This window comes from Panulirus ornatus, chromosome 36 (genome assembly GCF_036320965.1).
Source record: "Panulirus ornatus isolate Po-2019 chromosome 36, ASM3632096v1, whole genome shotgun sequence".
NCBI lineage: Eukaryota > Metazoa > Arthropoda > Malacostraca > Decapoda > Palinuridae > Panulirus > Panulirus ornatus.
In genome coordinates, this window is record NC_092259.1 from 3,188,951 (window position 1) to 3,210,782 (window position 21,832).

The following is a 21,832-nucleotide window of genomic DNA, read 5'->3' on the forward strand; positions in this document are numbered from 1 at the left end:
ATATATATATATATATATATATATATATATTCTTTCCTCTCCTTTCCTATACTATCAATATATTTTATCACTAACCATTTTACGCCTGTCTGTTCCTTCAGTTCGCCCGCTCACTTCACTGTCGAGTCTTCTCTCTTATCTCCTACCTCCCGTCAGTCCTCCTCTCTCTCCCACTCTCTCTCCTCTCCCTCCCCTGCTCTTACCACCTTCCCTCTCCTCCTCGATGGAAAACTATTCTCTGCCATTTCACTCGCCTTCCGCCTGTCCGTTTGGCGATGGTTCAGGGATTCGTCTGTGTATCCTGTAGAGTTTATCGTGTCTTTTGTGGGAGAAAGAGAGAGTGGTACTCTCTCTCTCTCTCTCTCTCTCTCTCTCTCTCTCTCTCTCTCTCTCTCTCTCTCTCTCTCTCTCTCTCTCTCTGCATGTGGTTGCCGCAGATACCATTGTATCAGTCAAGCGGTTCCTTCAATCTTTAAGAATGAGAGATATATTTCTTTTCCTCTCTTCTTTCATCCTGCTCTCTTTCCTCCTCCTCCTCCTCCTCCTCCTCCTGTTCTTCTTCTTCTTCTTCAGTTGTCCAATTCTCTCCCTCATCCTCCAAATTCCTCCAACACTCCTCCAGTCAAGATGTCACTCATTAACTCTTTCCTCCAAATACACCCAGGATTTCCTTGACACTCCAAAGCCTCCTCCAACACTCTTGGTGATTTCCTCACTCTCTAAACTTCCTCCAGCACTTTCCAGAGTTCCTCCGCCTCTCCCAACTTCCTCCAGCTCTCCCAGTAACTCCCTCTCACTCCCAACTTCCCCAACATATTCTGCCTCTCCCTATCACTCTCACTTTCCGACATCTCTCTCGAAATACCGGTTCACTCTCTCCCAACACAGTCCGGGGACACATTTTCACTCTCACTTTCTCTTCCCAACTCTCACCCATCACTGCCTCTCTTCTCACCCATATATCCCAGACGACACCACCTTTTCACCCAGCTCTGCTAGACCTCTCACCCATTTCTCTCAGACGACACCACCTGTCACCCAGCTACTCACTGCACCACAGCTCTCATCTAGCTCTCCCAGACCTCTCACCCAGCTCTCCCAGAGACCGCTGCTCTCACCGTAATCCCTTCATCTGTCTCTCCATACTGTCTTAAGCCCTCCCCTCACTCACCCTCCTCCCCCCTCTTTCCTCCATCACTGTTTACCTCAAAATCTGTTGCAGTTCAGTTGGTTGCTCTCTACCCCTTGATCCTTCACACGAAGCCATGTGCCTCTTTGATTTTCTACTATCAACCCCTTAAGTAAGGCCCTTGTTTTAGCATGATTCGCCCCTTTGAGTATCCATTAAGTCCTTAAATGGGAAGAAATCGTCTCTGACTGCCCATTAATCCCTCACGTAAGGTAATTCGCCCTCTTGATTACCAATTGAACCTTTAGATAAGGGGATTCGTCTTTAATACCTATTTTGAAATCCATTATCTGTCGCAAATTAGCTTAAGAAGCAGATACCCTCGTCATGGACTATTGTGTCTCCTGTCATCTGTCCTTCCCATGTCCTGTCCTCCAGCAGATAACCTCGTCATGGACCATCAGGTCTCCTGTCATCTGTCCTTCCCATGTCCTGTCCTCCAGCAGATAACCTCGTCATGGACCATCAGGTCTCCTGTTATCTGTCCTTCCCATATACTGTCCTCCAGCAGATAACCTCGTCATGGACCATCAGGTCTCCTGTTATCTGTCCTTCCCATGTAGTGTCCTCCAGCAGATAACCTCGTCATGGACCATCAAGCGTCCTGTTATCTGTCCTTCCCATGTACTGTCCTCCAGCAGATAACCTCGTCATGGACCATCAGGTCTCCTGTTATCTGTCCTTCCCATGTACTGTCCTCCAGCAGATAACCTCGTCATGGACCATCAGGCCTCCTGTTATCTGTCCTTCCCGTGTACTGTCCTCCAGCAGATAACCTCGTCATGGACCATCAGGTCTCCTGTTATCTGTCCTTCCCATTTACTGTCCTCCAGCAGATAACCTCGTCATGGGCCATCAGGTCTCCTGTTATCTGTCCTTCCCATGTACTGTCCTCCAGCAGATAACCTCGTCATGGACCATCAGGCGTCCTGTTATCTGTCCTTCCCATGTACTGTCCTCCAGCAGATAACCTCGTCATGGACCATCAGGCCTCCTGCTATCTGTCCTTCCCATGTACTGTCCTCCAGCAGATAACCTCGTCATGGACCATCAGGTCTCCTGTTATCTGTCCTTCCCACGTACTCCCATGTTAAACCCTTCAGTCAGGGATTTACCACTATATCATTGGTTAAGTCCCTTGAGCAGCATTTTTCCCTCGTCCCTCCTTGATGACTACACTTCTGTCTTTCGTCTAGTTTGATTTAATCCCGTGGAATACATCAGATTTATCCCTGGGACTGGAGCCTTACCCTTAGAGAACGATGTTCTTATACTCTATTCATGGAGAATTATGCTCAAATTGTTAGAGAACTTAAAGAACAGTGGTCTCATTCTTAAAGAACAGTGGTCTCTGTTCTTAGAGAAAAGTGCTTTGTTGGTTAGAGAACGTTGCTTATTCTTAGAGAACTTAGAGAACGAAAGTTTTTACGTTGGAGATCAGAGGTCCCACCCCACTGCGTACGATACTTTACCCTGTAAAAGCAGTGGTTTCTTCAGTAAAGAACATCTGTCTCGCCTCTAGAGACCGTGGTCTCACCCCACTTGTCTCGCCCCTAGAGAACCATGATGCCATCCCTAGCGTATAACGGTCTTGACCACTAGATAAATGTGGCCTCACCCCGAGTGAGTAATGTTGTGCAGTGGTGTGTAATGCTATACAGTGCAGTGAGTATTGCTATACAGTGGTGAGTAATGCTTTACATTAGAGTGATTATTGCTATACAGTACAGTGAGTGCCGCTGTACTGTAGTAAGTTATTACTATAGTGAGCATTACCATACAGTGGTAACTATTGCTATATACAGTAGTGAATATTCTTACACTGTAGTGAGTAGAACTGTACAGAGATGAGAATTGCTATATAGTATGAGTACTGCTATACAGTGGTGAGAGTATTTGCTACACAGTGGTGAATATTTGCTACACAGTGGTGAGCACTTGCTGGACACTGGTGAGTATCTACTTCACAGTGGTGAGTAATTGTTACACAGTGGTAAGTATTTGCTGCACAGTAGCGAGTATTTGCTTCACAGTGGTGAGTATTTGCTTTACAGTGGTGAGCACTTGCTTCACAGTGGTGAGCACTTGCTTCACAGTGGTGAGTATTTGCTTTACAGTAGTGAGCACTTGCTTTACAGTGGTGAGTATTTGCTACACAATGGTGAGTATTTGCTTTACAGTGGTGAGTATTTGCTACACAATGGTGAGTATTTGCTTTACAGTGGTGAGTATTTGCTACACAATGGTGAGTACTGGTGTACAGTGAGTGAGGACAGAACAATATTGTGAGTCACGGCCGATCAGCCGCTTCTGTTTGCACGCCAGTCGACCTGTGTTTGCACTGGAGGGAGGGAGGAAGGGAGGCGGCAATATTACCCTGGTGTAGGAGGTGTTCCCCCACGCTCGACATCTGCTCGACATTCGTTCAACATTTGCTCGACATAACTTTCCCTGTGCTCAAGCTTGTGTGGCTACTGAGGGAATCAGTGTGTGTGTGTGTGTGTGGACACTATAATAGAAATGATAATTGATAATGATAATAGTAATCATAATGATAATTACAATAATGATAATGATGCTAATGATAGTAATAATGATAATTGATAATGATAATAGTAATCATAATGATAATTACAGTAATGATAATGATGCTAATGATAGTAATAATGATAATTGATAATGATGATAGTAATCATAATGATAATCACAGTAATGATAATGATGATAATGATAGTAATAATGATCATTTCTATTCACAGTTACCTCACCCACCTTAGGAAACAAGTGTATATATATTGCCCTTTGAGATCTTTCCCCTCGATCATCCTATGCATTTGCAAGATCATTGCATGTTATTCTCCCCTCTCTCTTATTCCCACGCTTATTCCCCTCCTCCACTCCCCTTTCCTTTTGATTCTCCCTTTATTCCATTTTCCTATAATTTCCCCCCATTACCCACCCCTCCACTCTGCATTAACTCAATAGCACCCCCCCTCTTTCATCAATCTGTTGTGCATTTATCTTCCACTTACAGACATTTTTTTTTCATGATCCAACTCTGTTGAGTTACGTCGCCCTCATTTCCTTATCTCAGTGAGCTCGACCCAGATCTCTCTGAGCTCAGCTGTCCCCCTGATTTATGTGTTCAGCTCCCCTGATCTCTCTTAGCTCAGCTCTTCCCTGATCTCACTGAGTCTAGCCTTCCACCATATCTCTCTTAACTCAGCTCTCCAAATATCTCTCCCAGCTCAGGTCTCCCCAGATCTCTCTCAGCTCAGGTCTCCCTAGACCTCTCTCTGCTCAGCTCCCCACCAGCTCTCTCTCTCTCTCTCTCTCTCTCTCTCTCTCTCTCTCTCTCTCTCTCTCTCTCTCTCTCTCTCTCTCTCTCTCTCTCTCTCTCTCTCTCTCTCTCAAGCCCGCTCTTCCCAGATTTTCAGGTCCTCACATTGACAAGTTTACGTCTATTATTTAGCATCGTAAGTTTATTGTTTCCTGCTACATATTGGATCACCATTGTAAATATATATTTTTTAATCTCATTACCGTTATCTATTCCTTCTTCGTAATCGCTTTTTTTTTACCTCTCTCTCTCTTTAATCGTATCATGTTTCCCCTAATGAGTCTCTCTCTCTCTCTCTCTCTCTCTCTCTCTCTCTCTCTCTCTCTCTCTCTCTCTCTCTCTCTCTCTCTCTCTCTCTCTCTCTCTCTCTCTCCCTCCTTCATGGCTGGGACGCTGATGGATCGCCCTCCCTCCTTGTGATGGAGTATGTCCTCCGCTCCATCTTTCCTTATCACTAGGAAGAGTGGGGTTGTGGGAGTGAGGGCGGTGAGGTGGAGTGAGGTGGGGTGGGGTTGGGTGGGGTGAGGTGGGGTAGGGGGGTTGTTATCTCTTACCTTCTATCCTGGTGTCTCTCTTTCCTTCGTTATGAATGTCTCTCCTTCGTCATTCTCTTGTTCAGATATCCTATCTGTTCATCAGTTTTCTGAACCTGTTTTTTTTTATTCTCTGTATTTTGATTGCTTTCATATGACGTTTTGTGTGTGTGTGTGTGTGTGTGTGTGTGTGTGTGTGTGTGTGTCTGTGTCTGTGTCTGTGTGTTTCTAAGTTATTCCTCTGGAAAGTTTATCTTGATTTATTGTCTAATTATATCGATCATATTCTATCATTTTGATTATTATTTTCATATCTTTTTATCTTTGTGATCCATTATCTTGATATGTTTATTGAATCTTATCCTCATTGTTATCTTTATTCATATTGACTTAGTATCTTGATATGATATCTTGATTTATCTTTCATTTATTTTTGTTTTATTTGCTAGAATTGATATCTTGATTTATCATATAATTAAGTTTTCATTATTTTCTTGAATTGATATCTGATATAATCTTCATCTGTTATTCTCCTGTATCAATCTACTGTATTATCTTCCTGTATTCAACATATTTTGTTATCTTCACTACGTCTGTTATCATCATCTTCGTATATTTTGGTTCATGAATCATCACAATACATCATCAATAAGTTCCCTCTTAACTCACCCCCATGTAAATTACTTTCGTTTCACTCCCATCTCTTCTATCCCTGAGTTATCCCATTTCCCCTTCAATTTCTCCCTTTATTCCATTCCTCTGTGTCGTAATTCAATATTCCTTTCTTTCAATATTCAATTATGTCTTCAATCACGTCCAGTCGCGTTCATTTGATCGGCTAAATCCCTTCTTCCCTCAATCTTTCAGTTTCTTTATTTTTTCCTTTATCTTATCTAATCCTTGTTGACCTCCTCTATCTATTGATATGATAGACAGTGACGTTCCTTTGGTAGTTTTGAGTCTCCGATGCCATTTACATACCCATCATAACATTTACATATTTACAGGGATTGCAAAACTAGTTTTAAAGAATTAAATAGGAAATATAATTTCTTATGTTGTGTTTACAGTGGAACATAAGGAATGTGCTTGTCTCGTATAAGAATATTAACAGGTTATTTATTACGAAAGTAGCTTACATTCATTTACATTTTCATTTGTAAATTGGATTTGATCAAACCCTACTGCAGAATAAGACAGACGCCTTCCATATATATATATATATATATATATATGTATAGTTATTTTCGTTATATTTTGATTTCATGTCAGATTGGCACTGAAGTTGATCTCTTCAATCAAATACTGTGCGATGGATTCCCCATCTGTGGGTTCATATTGGCCACCAGTAATAATGTATTGGATACTGATCTGATCTCCCGGCTGTTGTGATGTGTGTGTGTGTGTGTGAGAGAGAGAGAGAGAGCGAGCAGCAGCAGCCCCTGGGTTAAAATGATTTAATGATTCTACTTTAAAGTGTTAGATGATCTCATTAGGATCTAAGAAGGTTAAACATATGGCGACACCAGGACTACTGGTCAAGAAGAGATGTGATTCTCATTCCTTCCCTGTGATGTGACAGACCTTAGCGAACTGTTAGGCATTCAATCAGTCCGGAGTTCATTAATGTGGGCTGTGCTTGCATCAGTCGTATGGAGGAGGACCTACCTCACTTATGATTACTCCAAGGAAGACTTTTCTGTAGCCTGGAAGTGGTTGGGTGGAGATCATAACAAGGGGTTAACCAGCCCCATTCACTCTTGTCCTCTCTTTTGGAGTACGATGGTACGACCCCTGAAGATGATGGTACGACCCTTCGATGCGACCGCTGAGCGCGATGGCACGACCTTCAAGACATAGTCAGGGGTCGTGCCGATGTGCTAAAGGGTCGTACCATCGTCCTCAAGGGCCATATAATCCTACCCTAGGGTCGTATTGCCGTGCTCAAGGGTCGTACTGTGTCTCACACGGGTCGAACCATCGTGCTCGAGGGTCGTACCTTCGTAGACAAGGGTCGTGCTGTCGTGCTCGAAGGGGAACTGAGGTGAATGGATATGTGGAATGGATAACGTGTGATGGATAGTATTCTGGGATGGATAACATGAGGGGGGGAAAGGCAGCGAGTAACGCTAAGAAACAAAAAGGGAGTAATGTTAGCTAGTAGTGCCTAAGTTAGCAAGGGAGTGGAGGAAAAAAAAAAGTTAGCGAACAGTGTTACAAGATGGGGGGAAAAGAAAATGTCAGCGAGTATTCCTACAGGAAGCATAAAAGTTAGCGAGGTAGAAACCTTAGCGAATAGTACAACATTAGAGAAGAGACAATAAGAGGAGAAACAGGAAGAGACTTGCGAGAACAGAGAAACACTAAGGCGAGAAAATTATATTCATTGCAGCAATGAACTGAAAATGTGAGTGAAAGTGAGGGTGAAGAACAGTTAAATTAAGAGGAACAGACCAAGTGGTCGTGCGAATATGAGAGGGCAGTATGAACATAAGGTGAGGGGAAAGTCACTGATTTAAATCCTAATTCTGACTCTTATGGCGATGGAACAAGCACTTGCACTGCGGGTTAATTGCAGAGAGACATTCAAATTTACTCTCGAAATTCCGTATCTACACAGTTTAATGAAACAGCGATCTCACTGAATATATATATATATATATATATATATATATATATTAATAAATCACATTAAAACAGTCTAATACGCTCTGGCCGGAGAAAAAGGCGAAGAGAAACTGGTATACGAAAAAATAAAAATAAAAGTCAAGTCGACGTTTTGCAGCTTGGGGAGGAAATCCTCTGGCCGCCGCCTTACAACAGTTGGTGGGAATTTTCAGCGTCGAAAATGCTGAGCCTCGCATCGTTTTATCATTCATTTACTTATTTTTCTGTCAGAATTCCCAGCCTTAACTATACTTGTACTGATACAAGGGATAAGTGGAGTAAAACAATCACTTTTTCTTCGATTGATATTTGCATTAATGTTCGGTACGTATCATATTGGTTTCCTTTTATCTAAATGCTAATTTGATGCGTAGATATATCATATGATGATTAAAAAATATTAATGTATTCTTGTTACTGAAAATGACAAAGAAATTTGCTGGCTGTATTATAAATAAGTCATGTGAATAATCAAGTCGACGTTCCGCTGTCAAAGCGGGAAACCGCTGGTTGCCTGGACGACAGTGGGTAGGTTGGCGTTAAGGAGGGATGTCGACACCTGCTTCACTCTAGTATTTTTATCTTTTGTGCCAGAATTTCGAACATTTTGTTAGATTATATTGATACATAGGACGATTAGCTTTAAATGCTTTAATTAAGCAAAAGATGGTAAGTACCATCTCTGTGATTTTGATAGAATGACTGCCTTTTTCGAATGATAATTATCTGGAGTTAAATATCAATGTTTTCATTTAAACTAATGTTTAGTAATATCATAATTTATTGTTATGTATTCTTATCATTAGTTTATTAATTGATTAATATAGGGACTGTTGTTGATTTTAAAAGGTAATTTAAAGGATTACGCAAGATAAATACATGTTGACAAACAAGGCTGTTTGGCTCTTTAAATAGAATATTCGCTTTTGTCTCAAATGTTTGTATCTGTTGAATGCTTCCAGGAAATCATAACTTATCTATTATTTCATAAGCTTAAATATCCCTTGGTGTCTTTAATCGGTAGTTATACGAGCGTAAGTGGCTGGAAATTGACATAGTGGAAGAGAAGGAAGTATTTATAATTGTTGATCCCAAGGTTAGGTTAGGCTGTTGCAGCCAGGGGACAATCCGCACTTGTTTACATCCGGCTCCGGAGATTTAACACGCAGAACACGTCGGTACGACCCTTGAGCACGACGCTACGACCCTTTATGTTACCACAACCCTTGCGCACGACGGAACGACTCTTTAAACATGTTACCTACGACCCTTACGCACGACGGAACGACCCTTTACATGTTACTACGACCCTTGAGCACGGCGCTACGACCTTCTAACATGTTACCATAACCCCTTACGCACGACAGAACGACTCCTGAACACGATAGTTCGATCCTTTCGCACGACTTGACGGCCTTTGAGTACGATGGACGATCCTTGAGATGATGAAGGATAGAAGAACTAACAAACCATTGCACTTGGCTTCTTTCGGTAGAGGTAGAGGTAGATATCAGAAACGTAGATTAGTGTGGTGTAGGAAAGCAAACCTAATGAATCCTGACTTAAAGGTCAGGTCTAAAGGCCATGGGGCTATATACCTAAGGGTCGAACCCTGGTACTCAAAAATCGTACCATCTTGCTTAAAGTTCGTACCGCCGTGCTCAAGGGTCGTATACCCTCGTGCTCAAGGATCGTACCTTCATGTTCAAGGGTCGTGTCGTCGTGTTCAAGGACCGTACCATCGGGCTCAAGAATCATGCTGTTATGTTCAAGGGGGTGAACATTCTCTCTCTCTCTCTCTCTCTCTCTCTCTCTCTCTCTCTCTCTCTCTCTCTCTCTCTCTCCATTTCCTAACCCAAACCCTGATAGATCTACTTCATAAAAACATTAACCTCTGTTCTCCCATTTCTGCTGTATAAATTGTTATATTTTTTATGTGGTATTACGCCACAATCACAGATACCTGGCGGATATGACCCCTCCACACTGCCCCTGATATATGACATTCCCTGATGGTCGTTTGTCTTTTAAAACTTCGCAAGTGTCATTCCCACGATCTTCGGGAAATGGGTTGGCATTTTTAACACCCGCATGTAAAGGGGTCATTATCCTCCGCTCTTCCAACGCCAGAGAAGCGCACAAATGATCGTGTTGGATTAAACGTTGTCTCGATGCATTAAGGTGTTATACAGCTGTCCGGGGAGGGAGCGTTGCCATGTGATGTGCATGGATCTGTATATCTTTAATTCTTATTTGTATAGTAACAACTCTCTCTCTCTCTCTCTCTGAATAGCAGTATGTGGTACCCGCCAGGGTAATGGGAGAGCTAGTGAGAGCGGCTTGCTGTGCAGTGAGCTAGCACTACTGTGGTTCTCAAGTTCCCCTCTTTGGCCCAGGTTGCTGCCTTTTGTTTCAGCTTTACAAACATTGGTTCGCTGAAACTCAGTCCGTAAGGCTAAATGCCAGGCTGTTATACCCATCGTTGTGTTCGGGGGTCGTACCGTCGTACGCAAGGTGTCGTGCTGTCGTGTTCAAGAGTCATTTCGTCGTGCTCAGGGGTCGTACCGTCGTGCTCAAGATGCCAAGCAAATATGTTCAAGAGTCGTACCGTCGTACTCAAGGTGTCATACCGTCGTATTCAAGGGTCATTTCGTCGATTGATGTAAGAGACAGTGATTATCTTTATGCTGACTTTTTCTGGCTAGGGACGAAAGAAACACTTTTGGTAATTGTACAACCGTCACAAGTATATATGAATGTGAGGCGTTGGGGTGGATGACATAGGAACGCAAAGTGAGACTTGTTTAGCTGGTTATATGAACTTTGTAAGGCTTCTATCGACAGCCAGGGTCGTTAACACACCTTCGAAGACCAATACCCGCACTCATTGCATGGATGGCTGGTCTTGTAATTGGTCAATTGGTTATTTGGGTTCCACGCCGATCGGCTGCGAGGGCCACTGAGGATCAAGTTTTAACCACCAATTGGTGGAAAAAAATGAAACACCTTTTCCACGTGTTCAAAATATTTTCAAGCCTGTGCATGTTCCCTGTATATACATGTAAGTGTGGCCCTTCGGACGTGGGGTTGATCTGATGGATATACTGAGCAGGCTCTGTGATTGGTAGGTGAGGGGGGGGACTGTGATTGGATGCAGGGATTGGAGAGGAAGTGTGAATAAGGAACCTAATTATATGCAGGCAAGCGGATGCGTGGACGGACTTATAAACTGGACACGGGTAAGAGAAGCGAGTGTATTAGGGAGGAGGTGTGGTCAGGTCTCCCAGGTGAGAGAGAGAGAGGAGAGAGAGAGAGAGAGAGAGAGAGAATTTAAACATTTGGGAAATTCATAAGGTCCATTACAAGCTTTAAAAGGTTTGTCACAAGATTTATGAGTTCCCCTGCAAGCTTTACGAGGCTCAGCTCAAGCTTTGTAAGGTCCACCACAAGCTTTACCTTTGTAATGTCCACCACACGCTTTATAAGGTCCTTCATAAGCTTTATGAGATCCGTCATAAGCTTTATGAAGTCCGCCACAAGCTTTGTAAGATTCAGCACAAGCTTTAGAAGTAATTTCAGTTGTCCGCCTTACATTTTGTACTGAACAGATCGATATGGGTCTAGGCAGGTATTTAAGTGTATTTGATTTGATATAGCAAATTTTTTTCATTCGTTTTATTCATAAATTTTTAGTGTTATTATTTCAATTAATTTTTTTTTTCATTAAACACCATCACGTCTCATCGCAACAGATAGAAAAAAAAAAAAAGGTGTGTTCAAAGTATAGCAAATTTTACTCTAAACCTACAAATTAACACAGATTAATTATTACTTACGAGTTAATGAAACCAGTATCACACAAACCGCTAGAATTTATTCTGCAGTGTTTAGACTAATGATTAATTCCACATCCGGCAGGTTTTGGTCGGGGAGGGAGGTACATCATCAGCTGACTGTCAGCCAGACAACAACACTTCACCGAATCTGTTTGTTCGCTGGAGATACAGACGTCAGGAGTTTCCATCGCTACACGTCAACAGAACTGTTTGTTTGGCCAAGTAAGTTTGTTGCCTTCGTACCTCCACCGTAACTCCTCGACACCTACACTGGCTCTGTTCCAACACACACACACACACACACACACACTATACAAGATCGGAAGGGCTTCGTTATGATTCATTTGGTATCATTTAATCAGTACGCGATGCGTACGTAGGATTTTATGATAAGAGACAAGTACAGGAAATGGGAAAATGATTGGCTTAAAAGTTTTGCAGTATTTTCATCACACACACACACACACATATATATATATATATATATATATATATATATATATATATATATATATATATATATATATATATATATATATATTTTTTTTTTTTTTCAAACGTCAGATTTGTACGTATTTGCATACAACGTAGGAAACGAATGTATAAACAATATAGAAAACGAGGGGGTGGTTGGAATTAATTCACCCTCAGTATTCTCTCTCTCGGAGGGTTAGCCTTTTAGTTGAAGCTTTTAGCGTAATTATTTTTGATTCTGCAGCAGCTTCTGTGGACGCTTGTGTGGCACAAGCGGTTCAAGTGCTGGAGTAGGAGAACTCTCGCTACATTTTCTATTTCTTATCTTTTATATACATACCACGTATGTATATACATGTGTATGGGGGTGGGTTGGGCCATTTCTTTCGTCTGTTTCCTTGCGCTACCTCGCAAACGCGGGAGACAGCGACAAAGCAAAAAAAAAAAAAAAAAAGATATATTTACCTTTGTGTATTTTTATCATTATTTATGCTTATTCTTTGACCTCAGATCTGACCGTATAGATCTGAAATATATTATTTTGATTATATAACCCAAGTGCCCTTTTTTATGGCGTTTCTGCATCTCCAAGGCTGCTGCGCTACAGCCAGTAGCAGGGGAAAAAGATGGACTCCTTTCGAGTGTGGTGTTGGTGAACGAGACTGTAATCCTTTTCGTCCACTGGCTATAACATATGCTAGATACTTCGTCTCTAGATATATCAGGCTCACTTGTTCACATCTAGTGAACTCGCGTTCTCGTGAACATCTTCCAAAGGGCGAGTGGGAAATCTAGAATATAGCTACCTTAAGAAAGGCGACGTTTAAGCTGATTGTGTGGGAAGTTCCAGTCTTGTAAGGAAAGCTGTTTCAAGCCAGTGGGAACACTGGTAGGTGTGGGTTGAAACTGTACTAGGATTTGATGTTTCTAGGGGTAACACTTGCTCCACTAGAATGGTAACTAGGGTTTACTAGAAGCCTCAGTAGTTCATTTATGGTCAGTTTGATTAGTTCTTGTTTGTATGTTTGCGAAAGGAGGGTGAGTACTCAGGTTTTTCTGAGCCTGTTTCGCTAGTAATGAGGGACAGTGCATGGATTTGAAAAAAGTGCTTGTAAGTTAAGTTTGGATTCTCAGTATGTATTAGGAATGTGTATAATTGACTTCCTCGTGCACTAAACCTGCACAAAGGACCACGTGCCGTCATCCCGTTTTCACAGACTTTCATTCAAGAGATCACGTGATGGGATCCGAACCAATGCACTGAGGAACGACATACCTTCTACCCAGACACTAAAACCATACAGCACATTCACAAGATGAGGTACGTCGCGTCACTTTGACTCTACTAGTATTGGGAATTATGTTGGGCTCAGCGTCAGGGGAAGGCAGAGTCTTTTATTATTAAGAAGTATCGCAAAACTCGTATATTGGAAGGATAAATCTCACTCAAGAGTTGAATGCCGCCGTTTTCTCTACGGTCGTCCACCTGGAATTTAAAGTCCCTTCTGATTCCTGCTGGTCCAGAGAATTAGCTGCTCACCTACACTCACGCTTGCTGCCTTCATCCATTCTCGTCGCCACCCTGGCACACACGAAATAGCATCATTCTCTCTCCCCCCATCCCCTCACCCCAGCCCAACAGCGACGCACAGAGAGAGAGAGAGAGAGAGAGAGAGAGAGAGAGAGAGAGAGAGAGAGAGAGAGAGAGAGAGGAAGACGTTTCTTTCCATTTAAAGAAATTCATTCAATCGTCCCCTTACCTAAACGATATATCCAGATGTCCCCTTTAGCTTGAGAACACAGCTACCACCTACCCCCATACCTGTCCTCTTGCCTAAATGATACATTCAGACGTCTTCTTTACCTCGAGAACACACTCGCCACTTACCCACGACCCTGAGGTAGCCGAGCTGTTTTCTCACAGGCTTAGTGTTGACCTGGCACATATAGATCCCCTGGTCCTTCTTGGTGATGTTGGTGACGGTGAGGACTGAAGCCTGGGCCTCCTGCGTGGTGGAGATCCTGGGGTTCTTGGTAATCACCTTCGTGGCCACCGTCAGCACCGTCCGGCCTCCGGTTCCCTTGTAGATCCACGCTACCTGACGGAGGCACAGACGGAGAGGGTTAGGGATGGTGAGAGAAAGAGAGGGGGCAGGGGGGGGCGGGGGAATGTGGGAATGAATGCATAGTTAATGAAACATATTAAGGGTGTGTACACGCACACACACACACACACACACACACACACACACACAAAACTAGGACACGCACACTACTTATCCCTCGCTTAGGCCGTCATCAAGGGCTTCCAGTGGATGCCCTCAGCTCTCCCTCCCAGTTTCAATAGCAAGTGATGATAATCTACCAGTCCACCACACGTGTGGTAGAATAACATACGTAATCTTTCATTCCATCTTGGGAGAGTAACGACGCACTGCGATAGACAGGGTTTGCTTGATATAGATAGGAATAGACAGGTTGTCCTCTGGTGACTGTGTAGTTGACAGGTTGTCCTCTGGTGACTGTGTAGTTGACAGGTCGTCCTCTGGTGACTGTGTAGTTGACAGGTTGTCCTCTGGTGACTGTGTAGTTGACAGGTCGTCCTCTGGTGACTGTGTAGTTGACAGGTCGTCCTCTGGTGACTGTGTAGTTGACAGGTCGTCCTCTGGTGACTGTGTAGTTGACAGGTCGTCCTCTGGTGACTGTGTAGTTGACAGGTTGTCCTCTGGTGACTGTGTAGTTGACAGGTCGTCCTCTGGTGACTGTGTAGTTGACAGGTCGTCCTCTGGTGACTGTGTAGTTGACAGGTCGTCCTCTGGTGACTGTGTAGTTGGCAGGTCGTCCTCTGGTGACTGTGTAGTTGACAGGTCGTCCTCTGGTGACTGTGTAGTTGACAGGTCGTCCTCTGGTGACTGTGTAGTTGACAGGTCGTCCTCTGGTGACTGTGTAGTTGACAAGTCGTCCTCTAGTGACTGTGCAGCTGAAATGAACACTGACGAGAGCAGGAAGTAACATGTGTATAACGCCTGGACCTCTCCTATAAGGGGTCCTGCAGGGAAAGGATTCGCTCCACCGGAGTGAGACGTTGCTCGGCGAGATTGCACTCCTGTGGTGCAGCCTTGCTGAGGGTGACTCTTCACTCACTGCGTCCGTCATATATATATATATATATATATATATATATATATATCATCATCATCATCATCTCCCTCCTACCCTTCCCCACACGACCTCCACCTCAGCTTCCAGTTAACTCTCCTTGTATTCCAGAGTTAGAGAAATACCTCGACATTTTCTTACACGCCACAGGTCGGGAAAGTCTTCGTCATTAAATCTCTTATTCTCGGAAATTTCAGATGGTGAAATAGGGATGTTTTCCTCCGACATTAACGTGTCACACGTTGGTCAAAAGGGCACCTTTCCCCCCTTTCTTCCCTCCCCCTCTCCCACCTCCCCCCTTACCTTCCTTCCCCCACTAGTACAAAATTAGTCGCGCTTATTGGAACATTCTCCTGAAACATAAGAGAATTCTTGTCATACTTTAGCTTCCCGATGGTGTGTGTGCGCGCGTGTGTGTGTCTGTGTGTGTGTGTGTGTGTGTGTGTGTGTGTGTGTGTGTGATTACTCTTTGTGTTTTACTGGGAGAGAGAGCTTCACATTCGCAGTGCGCCGTCTCTTAACACAACATACAAGCCTTTGCCAGGTTCTGGTATATCGACCAACACCAAGAGAGGAGTGATGAACGCCTAGGATATGGCTTTCTGCCCGATCCCTGGATTCGAACCCATGCCGTCCCGACCCTCTTCAGCAGACGCCTCTTCCCCTCCTCCTCCCGATCATGTGTTGAGACCCACTGACGATGCGTCGGTGCGTCTCCGTAATCCTCTTACCTTACTAACCCTGGGCCCGTCTCACCCACACCCCACCCCTGCTCCTCATCCCCTCACTACTCCTTTCCCTCCTTTACCTCATTCTGCCTCATGCTGGGAGGTCATTACGGCCGCCGCTACTGAATCCGGAGCCAAAGCCCGTCAGGGGATCACGAGAAACGCTCACAAAGTCTCTTCCTTATATAATAATATCCTCTGATCCCCCCCCCCCCCCACCTCCACCCTTCCCCGTAGGGAATCGGATTCCCATTTTCTAACACGCTCTCTCTCTCTGTCTCTCTCTCTCTCTCTCTCTCTCTCTCTCTCTCTCTCTCTCTCTCTCTCTCTCTCTCTCTCTCTCTCTCTCTCTCTCTCTCTCTCTCTCTCTCTCACACATCATGTCAGCAGAGTAGGAGTGAACTTCCCCTCCCACAGCCAACACACTCAACCTCACGTCTCGCGACTTTGAATGGCATATATATATATATATATATATATATATATATATATATATATATATATATATATATATATATATATATATATATATATTTTTAAACTATTCGCCATTTCCCGCCTTAGCGAGGTAGCGTTAAGAACAGAGGACTGGGCCTTTGAGGGAATATCCTCACCTGGCCTCCCTTCTCTGTTATATATATATATATATATATATATATATATATATATATATATATATATATATATATATATATATATTTCCCCTCTCCCCCTACCCTCCTCACCTTTGGCAGGAGACATGAAAGAGGAGACGCACAAAGGTGTTGGTAATATTGGGAAGCTTTCGTGTGAGTTTTCGTGATTAAGATGTGTCAGAGGCATGATCGTCTCTTACTATGGGCTGGGGTGGATTGGACAGGGGTGGATGGGGGTGGAAGGATGATCACCGACGGTATTTTGATGCTCTGTGGGGGAGGCGGCTATGGGGGGGGGGGGTTATTACGGAGAAATTCTGGGGGTGGAGGACGGAAAACGGTCTTCGGGAAGGGCGGAGACCAACTTTTCCCATATGGCGAACCGCATCTTGCTTTTTTTCATTATTATTATTATTATTATTATTATTGTTATGGATTTAATGTTTATATATGTCTATCTTATAAAAGGATATTATTTCTACATAATTACCTCGAGGTTAACACCTTTATTTTCCCTTCTCACACGAGGACAAGTCAAAAACCCATTCGTAATGTGTCCTTCATTCTTGTACAGCCAACGCTGAACGTATAACGGTCGCTCCTTACTTACATACATACATACATACATACATACATACATACATACATACATACATACATGTTCTCAGTGCACATGATGCGTCTGAGGTACAGCCATAAAGAAGGTGTTTTAGATCTTTGTTGCCTGGCTTGTGACTAAGTCGATGGAGTGAGGGAAACAGTAGCTGTACTGCCAGGAGGTTTATGATATACGAGAAATAAAATATGTTTGATTTTTCGCGAACTGAGTGAGTACCAACAGAGTGTTCTCAGACCATGCATATAGTAAGCAATGTCTAGATGTACTTTTAAGTTTTCCAAACATTATATTCTCTCTACAGTGAGAAAAGGAAGCCTTATGTCTTTTTTTATGTTAAGTCTATTCTAATTCATTTAGAATTAGTCATATGCTTGCTCGTGTTTTAATCAATATTCTATTTTTATTATTTTGTGATAAAGTCTGGTTTGTGATATTCATGAGACAAATGGGTTTGGGGGGGAATATTGGGTCAACTGGAATACATTACAGATACTGATACAATAGTTTGTTATCATAAACTTTTTTTCCAGTATGTATTAGTATGAGGCTGGGAATTCAAGTGTGTGTGTGTGTGTGTGTGTGTGTGTGTGTGTGTGTGTGTGTGTGTGTGTGTGAAATTGCAGCAAATTCCACCATTTTATGTAATTCAAACTCTGTAAATAATCCTAATATAATTTTGTAGTTATCCTGTCTGGAAGACAAATAAATAAATTTTTTTTTTTTCCCGGAAGAGAGACACGAGGAATGAAGCATTTCATTCTGTTTGTATTTTCTTATTTACATTTTACAAGTTTATAGACAACATTTGGATATAGTTTTACCCAATCAGAGTAATTCAGTCAGGCTTCGTGGCTCTGAGGATTTTGATATTGTTCGTTAACACGCACGACACCGGTGGAGATGAGTTCTTTGCAAATTACAGGTTCGAGGAAATTAATGTAGACAAGCAAATTTAATCTCATCCTTTAGTTATGTCTTCAAGGAAACCTAATTCAGGGAAGGTTTTTTACGTTGTTGATTATGTTCGTTATTAAGTAGGGTAATATTTTCAGTAGGGGGATGAGGTGGTTAGATAGGCTAGTATGTACACAGAGGATTATAACATGGGCTAGTATTTACAGTGGAATATGTTATTGGATGATATTTACACTGAGGATTATAACATAGGCTAGTATTTACACTGAGGATTATAACATAGGCTAGTATTTACACTGAGGATTATAACATAGGCTAGTATTTACACTGAGGATTATAACATAGGCTAGTATGTACACTGAGGATTATAACATAGGCTAGTATGTACACTGAGGATTATAACATGGGCTAGTATTTACAGTGGAATATGTTATTGGATGATATTTACGTTGTGGATTATGGCACAAGCTAGTATTTGCAATTAATTATATAACAGACTAATATGTATGGTGTGGAGTATTTGAAAGGGTAGTGTTTACTTTGGATTACATAATTAGTTTGTATCTATATTGTATTTACTGTCAAATATGGGTTGATATTTAGTATGAATTTGAAATAGTCCCGTGTTATATGATTATATGTGAGGTTTCTACATAGATTGGGGGCTTTATAATTGTCATTTATTTACACTGTAGATTATATAAGACTAGTATAGAATTGTGGATTATACGATTATATGATTATGTGATGCGTATGATAGTAATAATGATAATGATTATAATGATAATAGTAATAATGATAATAGTAGTAGTAATAATAATAATAATAATAATAATAATAATAGTAATAATAATAATGATAATAATGAGTTAATGATAATAATAATGATAATGATAATAATGATAAAACAGTATTTACATTAGATTGTATATAATAGACCAGTACATCAAGATGCGAAGGAAAAAATTGGTTTCTGTGAAGGCAACAAAGAAGAAATTTAATGCATCCAATTTTGCAAAATGGGCGTAAAGTACGATCTTTAACTCACAATTACATATATGTGATCATGCCAATGAAAAAAGAGCAAGATTTGCCCTCCATCAACCCATACACATAAGATTTTAAGAAGAAAGTTAGTATACCACTTGTAGGTTTTAGAGTAATTTGCATTTCGTCAATACTATACAGATTTTTTCAAGATTGTAGAATACAGTTGAATAAGCTGACAAGAATTGTACTGATTTGTAGGCATGATAGTGACACAAAGACTGGACTAGATACAGAATTACAAAGAATATACGTCATTTTTGAGACTTAAGATACCTGTATGTGTATTAACTATATACATATTACAGATATCTTGTATGCATGTTTATGGTGTATTGCTTGAAGTGTATGACATAAATATAATGAGTAATATAGATAATTGGACGATAAATGGAAATACGCAAGCGGTATGATAAATTGAAATGCGAAAGTGGTATGATAAATGAAAATGCGCAAGTTAAATGATAAATGAAGACGATTCGTTTGACGGATGGGTGAACGGTAGCAAAGTGAACACGATCAGGAGTTAGGAAATTTGATTCTTGATAGATGTCCTGACCTCACAGCCTCACCCCAGGGGAAGTGAAAGATGGAAGACACATGTCAAGAATGAAATCCCAACTCCTGCTTGTGTTTATAACCGTTCTCCGTTATTGATGAGTCTGTCGTTCAGCTGAAGATATATCGTTTTTATAACCTTCAAGCCACAAACGACCGAGATTTTTCGCTGCATAGTGAAGGTAGGAGAAGTAGATGCATTATTGCACTGCAAACATTAAGAAGTGTTTCTCGGTGATACGTGTGATGGTGACAGAATTCATCACTTTTTCCAACGAAATGTATTTGCATATTAAGAAAGTTTCAAGTCGAGAGAGAGTGGGGACAGTAAGGGATGTGTGAAGTAGAGAGAGTGAGGACAGCAAGGGATGTGTGAAGAAGGCCTTTGAAATGCAATGTTTGTAGGACTCAAACAGTGTTTTATAGTGAGGATGAATTATTGAACGTTCTGTATGTATATCTTATAATAATATTGATGGTTTCTATGTATGGTATTGCAGTATTGAAGGTTCTTTATATGTCCCATTGCAATATCATGAACTAGGCGTTACCGGACTCCGCCTACCAGAGCACAATCCCGTCGAAAAACATTTCACTTTTAAGGAGTCCACATTTCCCTGCCAATGACGGTAGCGCAGCTTTGAAGCTTCAGGAACACAGTGGAGAAGGAATCCTTGAATTATATGGTAACATCCTGAAGTATTTTCACATAAGGATTACGAAGTGAATTAATGATATTTGAGCGTATGGAACGACGGGCAACAGAAGACCTACTGGTCTGGATCGGTCGTTACTATGGATGTATATCATATGATGTAGGGATAAGATTTACGATTAGGTCATCAGGGAGACACTTGCGCGCGTATACACTTATCACTCAGGGTGTTAAATGGAATTTGAAGTACATGTAAAGCAAAGATGGCGGGAGACCTGATGGTCAGTGACGAGGTTATGCACTGGAGGACAGTACATCATGGGAAGGACAGTGAACAAATCTAATGGTTTATGACGAGCTGTCTGCTGGAGGCCAGAGTAGTTCATAGAAAGGAGAGATAACAGATGGCCTGATGGTCCAGAACGATGTTACGTGCGGGAGGTTAAGTACTGAAGACACAGTCATATTTGTCATAGAAACACGACTACAAAGCTGAGAGTAAAACAAAAGAACAGTGTTTCGTCATATAGGCTAAGGTGTTGCAAGTAGCGGAGGAGTTAAAAGAACAGGTAGAAGAGATCCTATGGCTGGCGTAGGTTAAGCAAGCGGGTCGAGTAGATAAAAACTTTAGAACAGAATAAATGATAATGAAGGAATAGGCGGAGGATGACGAAATGTGTCAGTGCATAGAGACTAAAGACAACTTTCTGTATTATAATTAGCAATTTTGATGATGTTTTATGTAGTAATTTCGTAAGAGGCTTAACGCGTCTCTAAGTAGGGAAGCAGGTAATGTGTACGAGACGAGCCTCCTGAGGCGTAATGGAAGACAATGTTATGGTTTGTCATAACTTCAAGGGATAGGTCATAAAGGTGTTATGTAAGTTGTGAGAGTTATACATTAGAGCGTTGTGATAGTCGGTAAAATGGCGGGGGGGGGGGGGGGGGGGGGTTCAGGTAATGAGATGACGTATTACGTAGTATGAATTAAGTCATTGATGAATCAAGGTCGGGGTAATATGATAACCGGATTGAAGAAAGAAATGGAAATTAGATGAATGTAAATGAGTGAATGGAGGCGTGATTAGTACGAGGAGCAGATGAAAGACAAGATGGAGAATGTCATGCCAATACACTAGGTTGTTCTTGGTGTGTTACTGGTAGTGTTGGTGTTGTTGTGTGTGTCTGTAGATCGATGGAGTTCGGAAACATCTGCACGGGTCGCAGCCACAGATTATTATAAGGGATGTGTGAGGGAATTGTTAGTTTTTTTTTGGGGGGAAAGGTATGGGGTTACTTGGTTGTTAACCCATTTAGCACGACGATACAACCCATGAGATCGACCATACGATCCTTGAGCACGGTCGATACGACCTGGTAAAGCACAACGGTAAACAACCCTGGGGGTGTAATGGCTGGGACAGACGCCGGGCCATCATCACCAAAGGCCGTACCGTCGTGACTGAAGAGCTGAGTG

At 42.0% G+C, this 21,832-nt stretch overlaps 1 protein-coding gene across 2 annotated transcripts in view; it reads right to left on the reverse strand.

Annotated features, from left to right (window-relative positions):
• LOC139760259 (opioid-binding protein/cell adhesion molecule-like) overlaps positions 1-21,832 on the reverse strand; it is a 249,044-nt gene that overhangs the window by 29,228 nt on the left and 197,984 nt on the right. For both annotated transcript variants that reach the window (XM_071683195.1, XM_071683194.1), the window contains exon 4: positions 13,928-14,138. In XM_071683195.1, the coding sequence (XP_071539296.1) occupies positions 13,928-14,138 (211 nt within the window). The remainder of the gene's footprint in view (positions 1-13,927; positions 14,139-21,832) is intronic.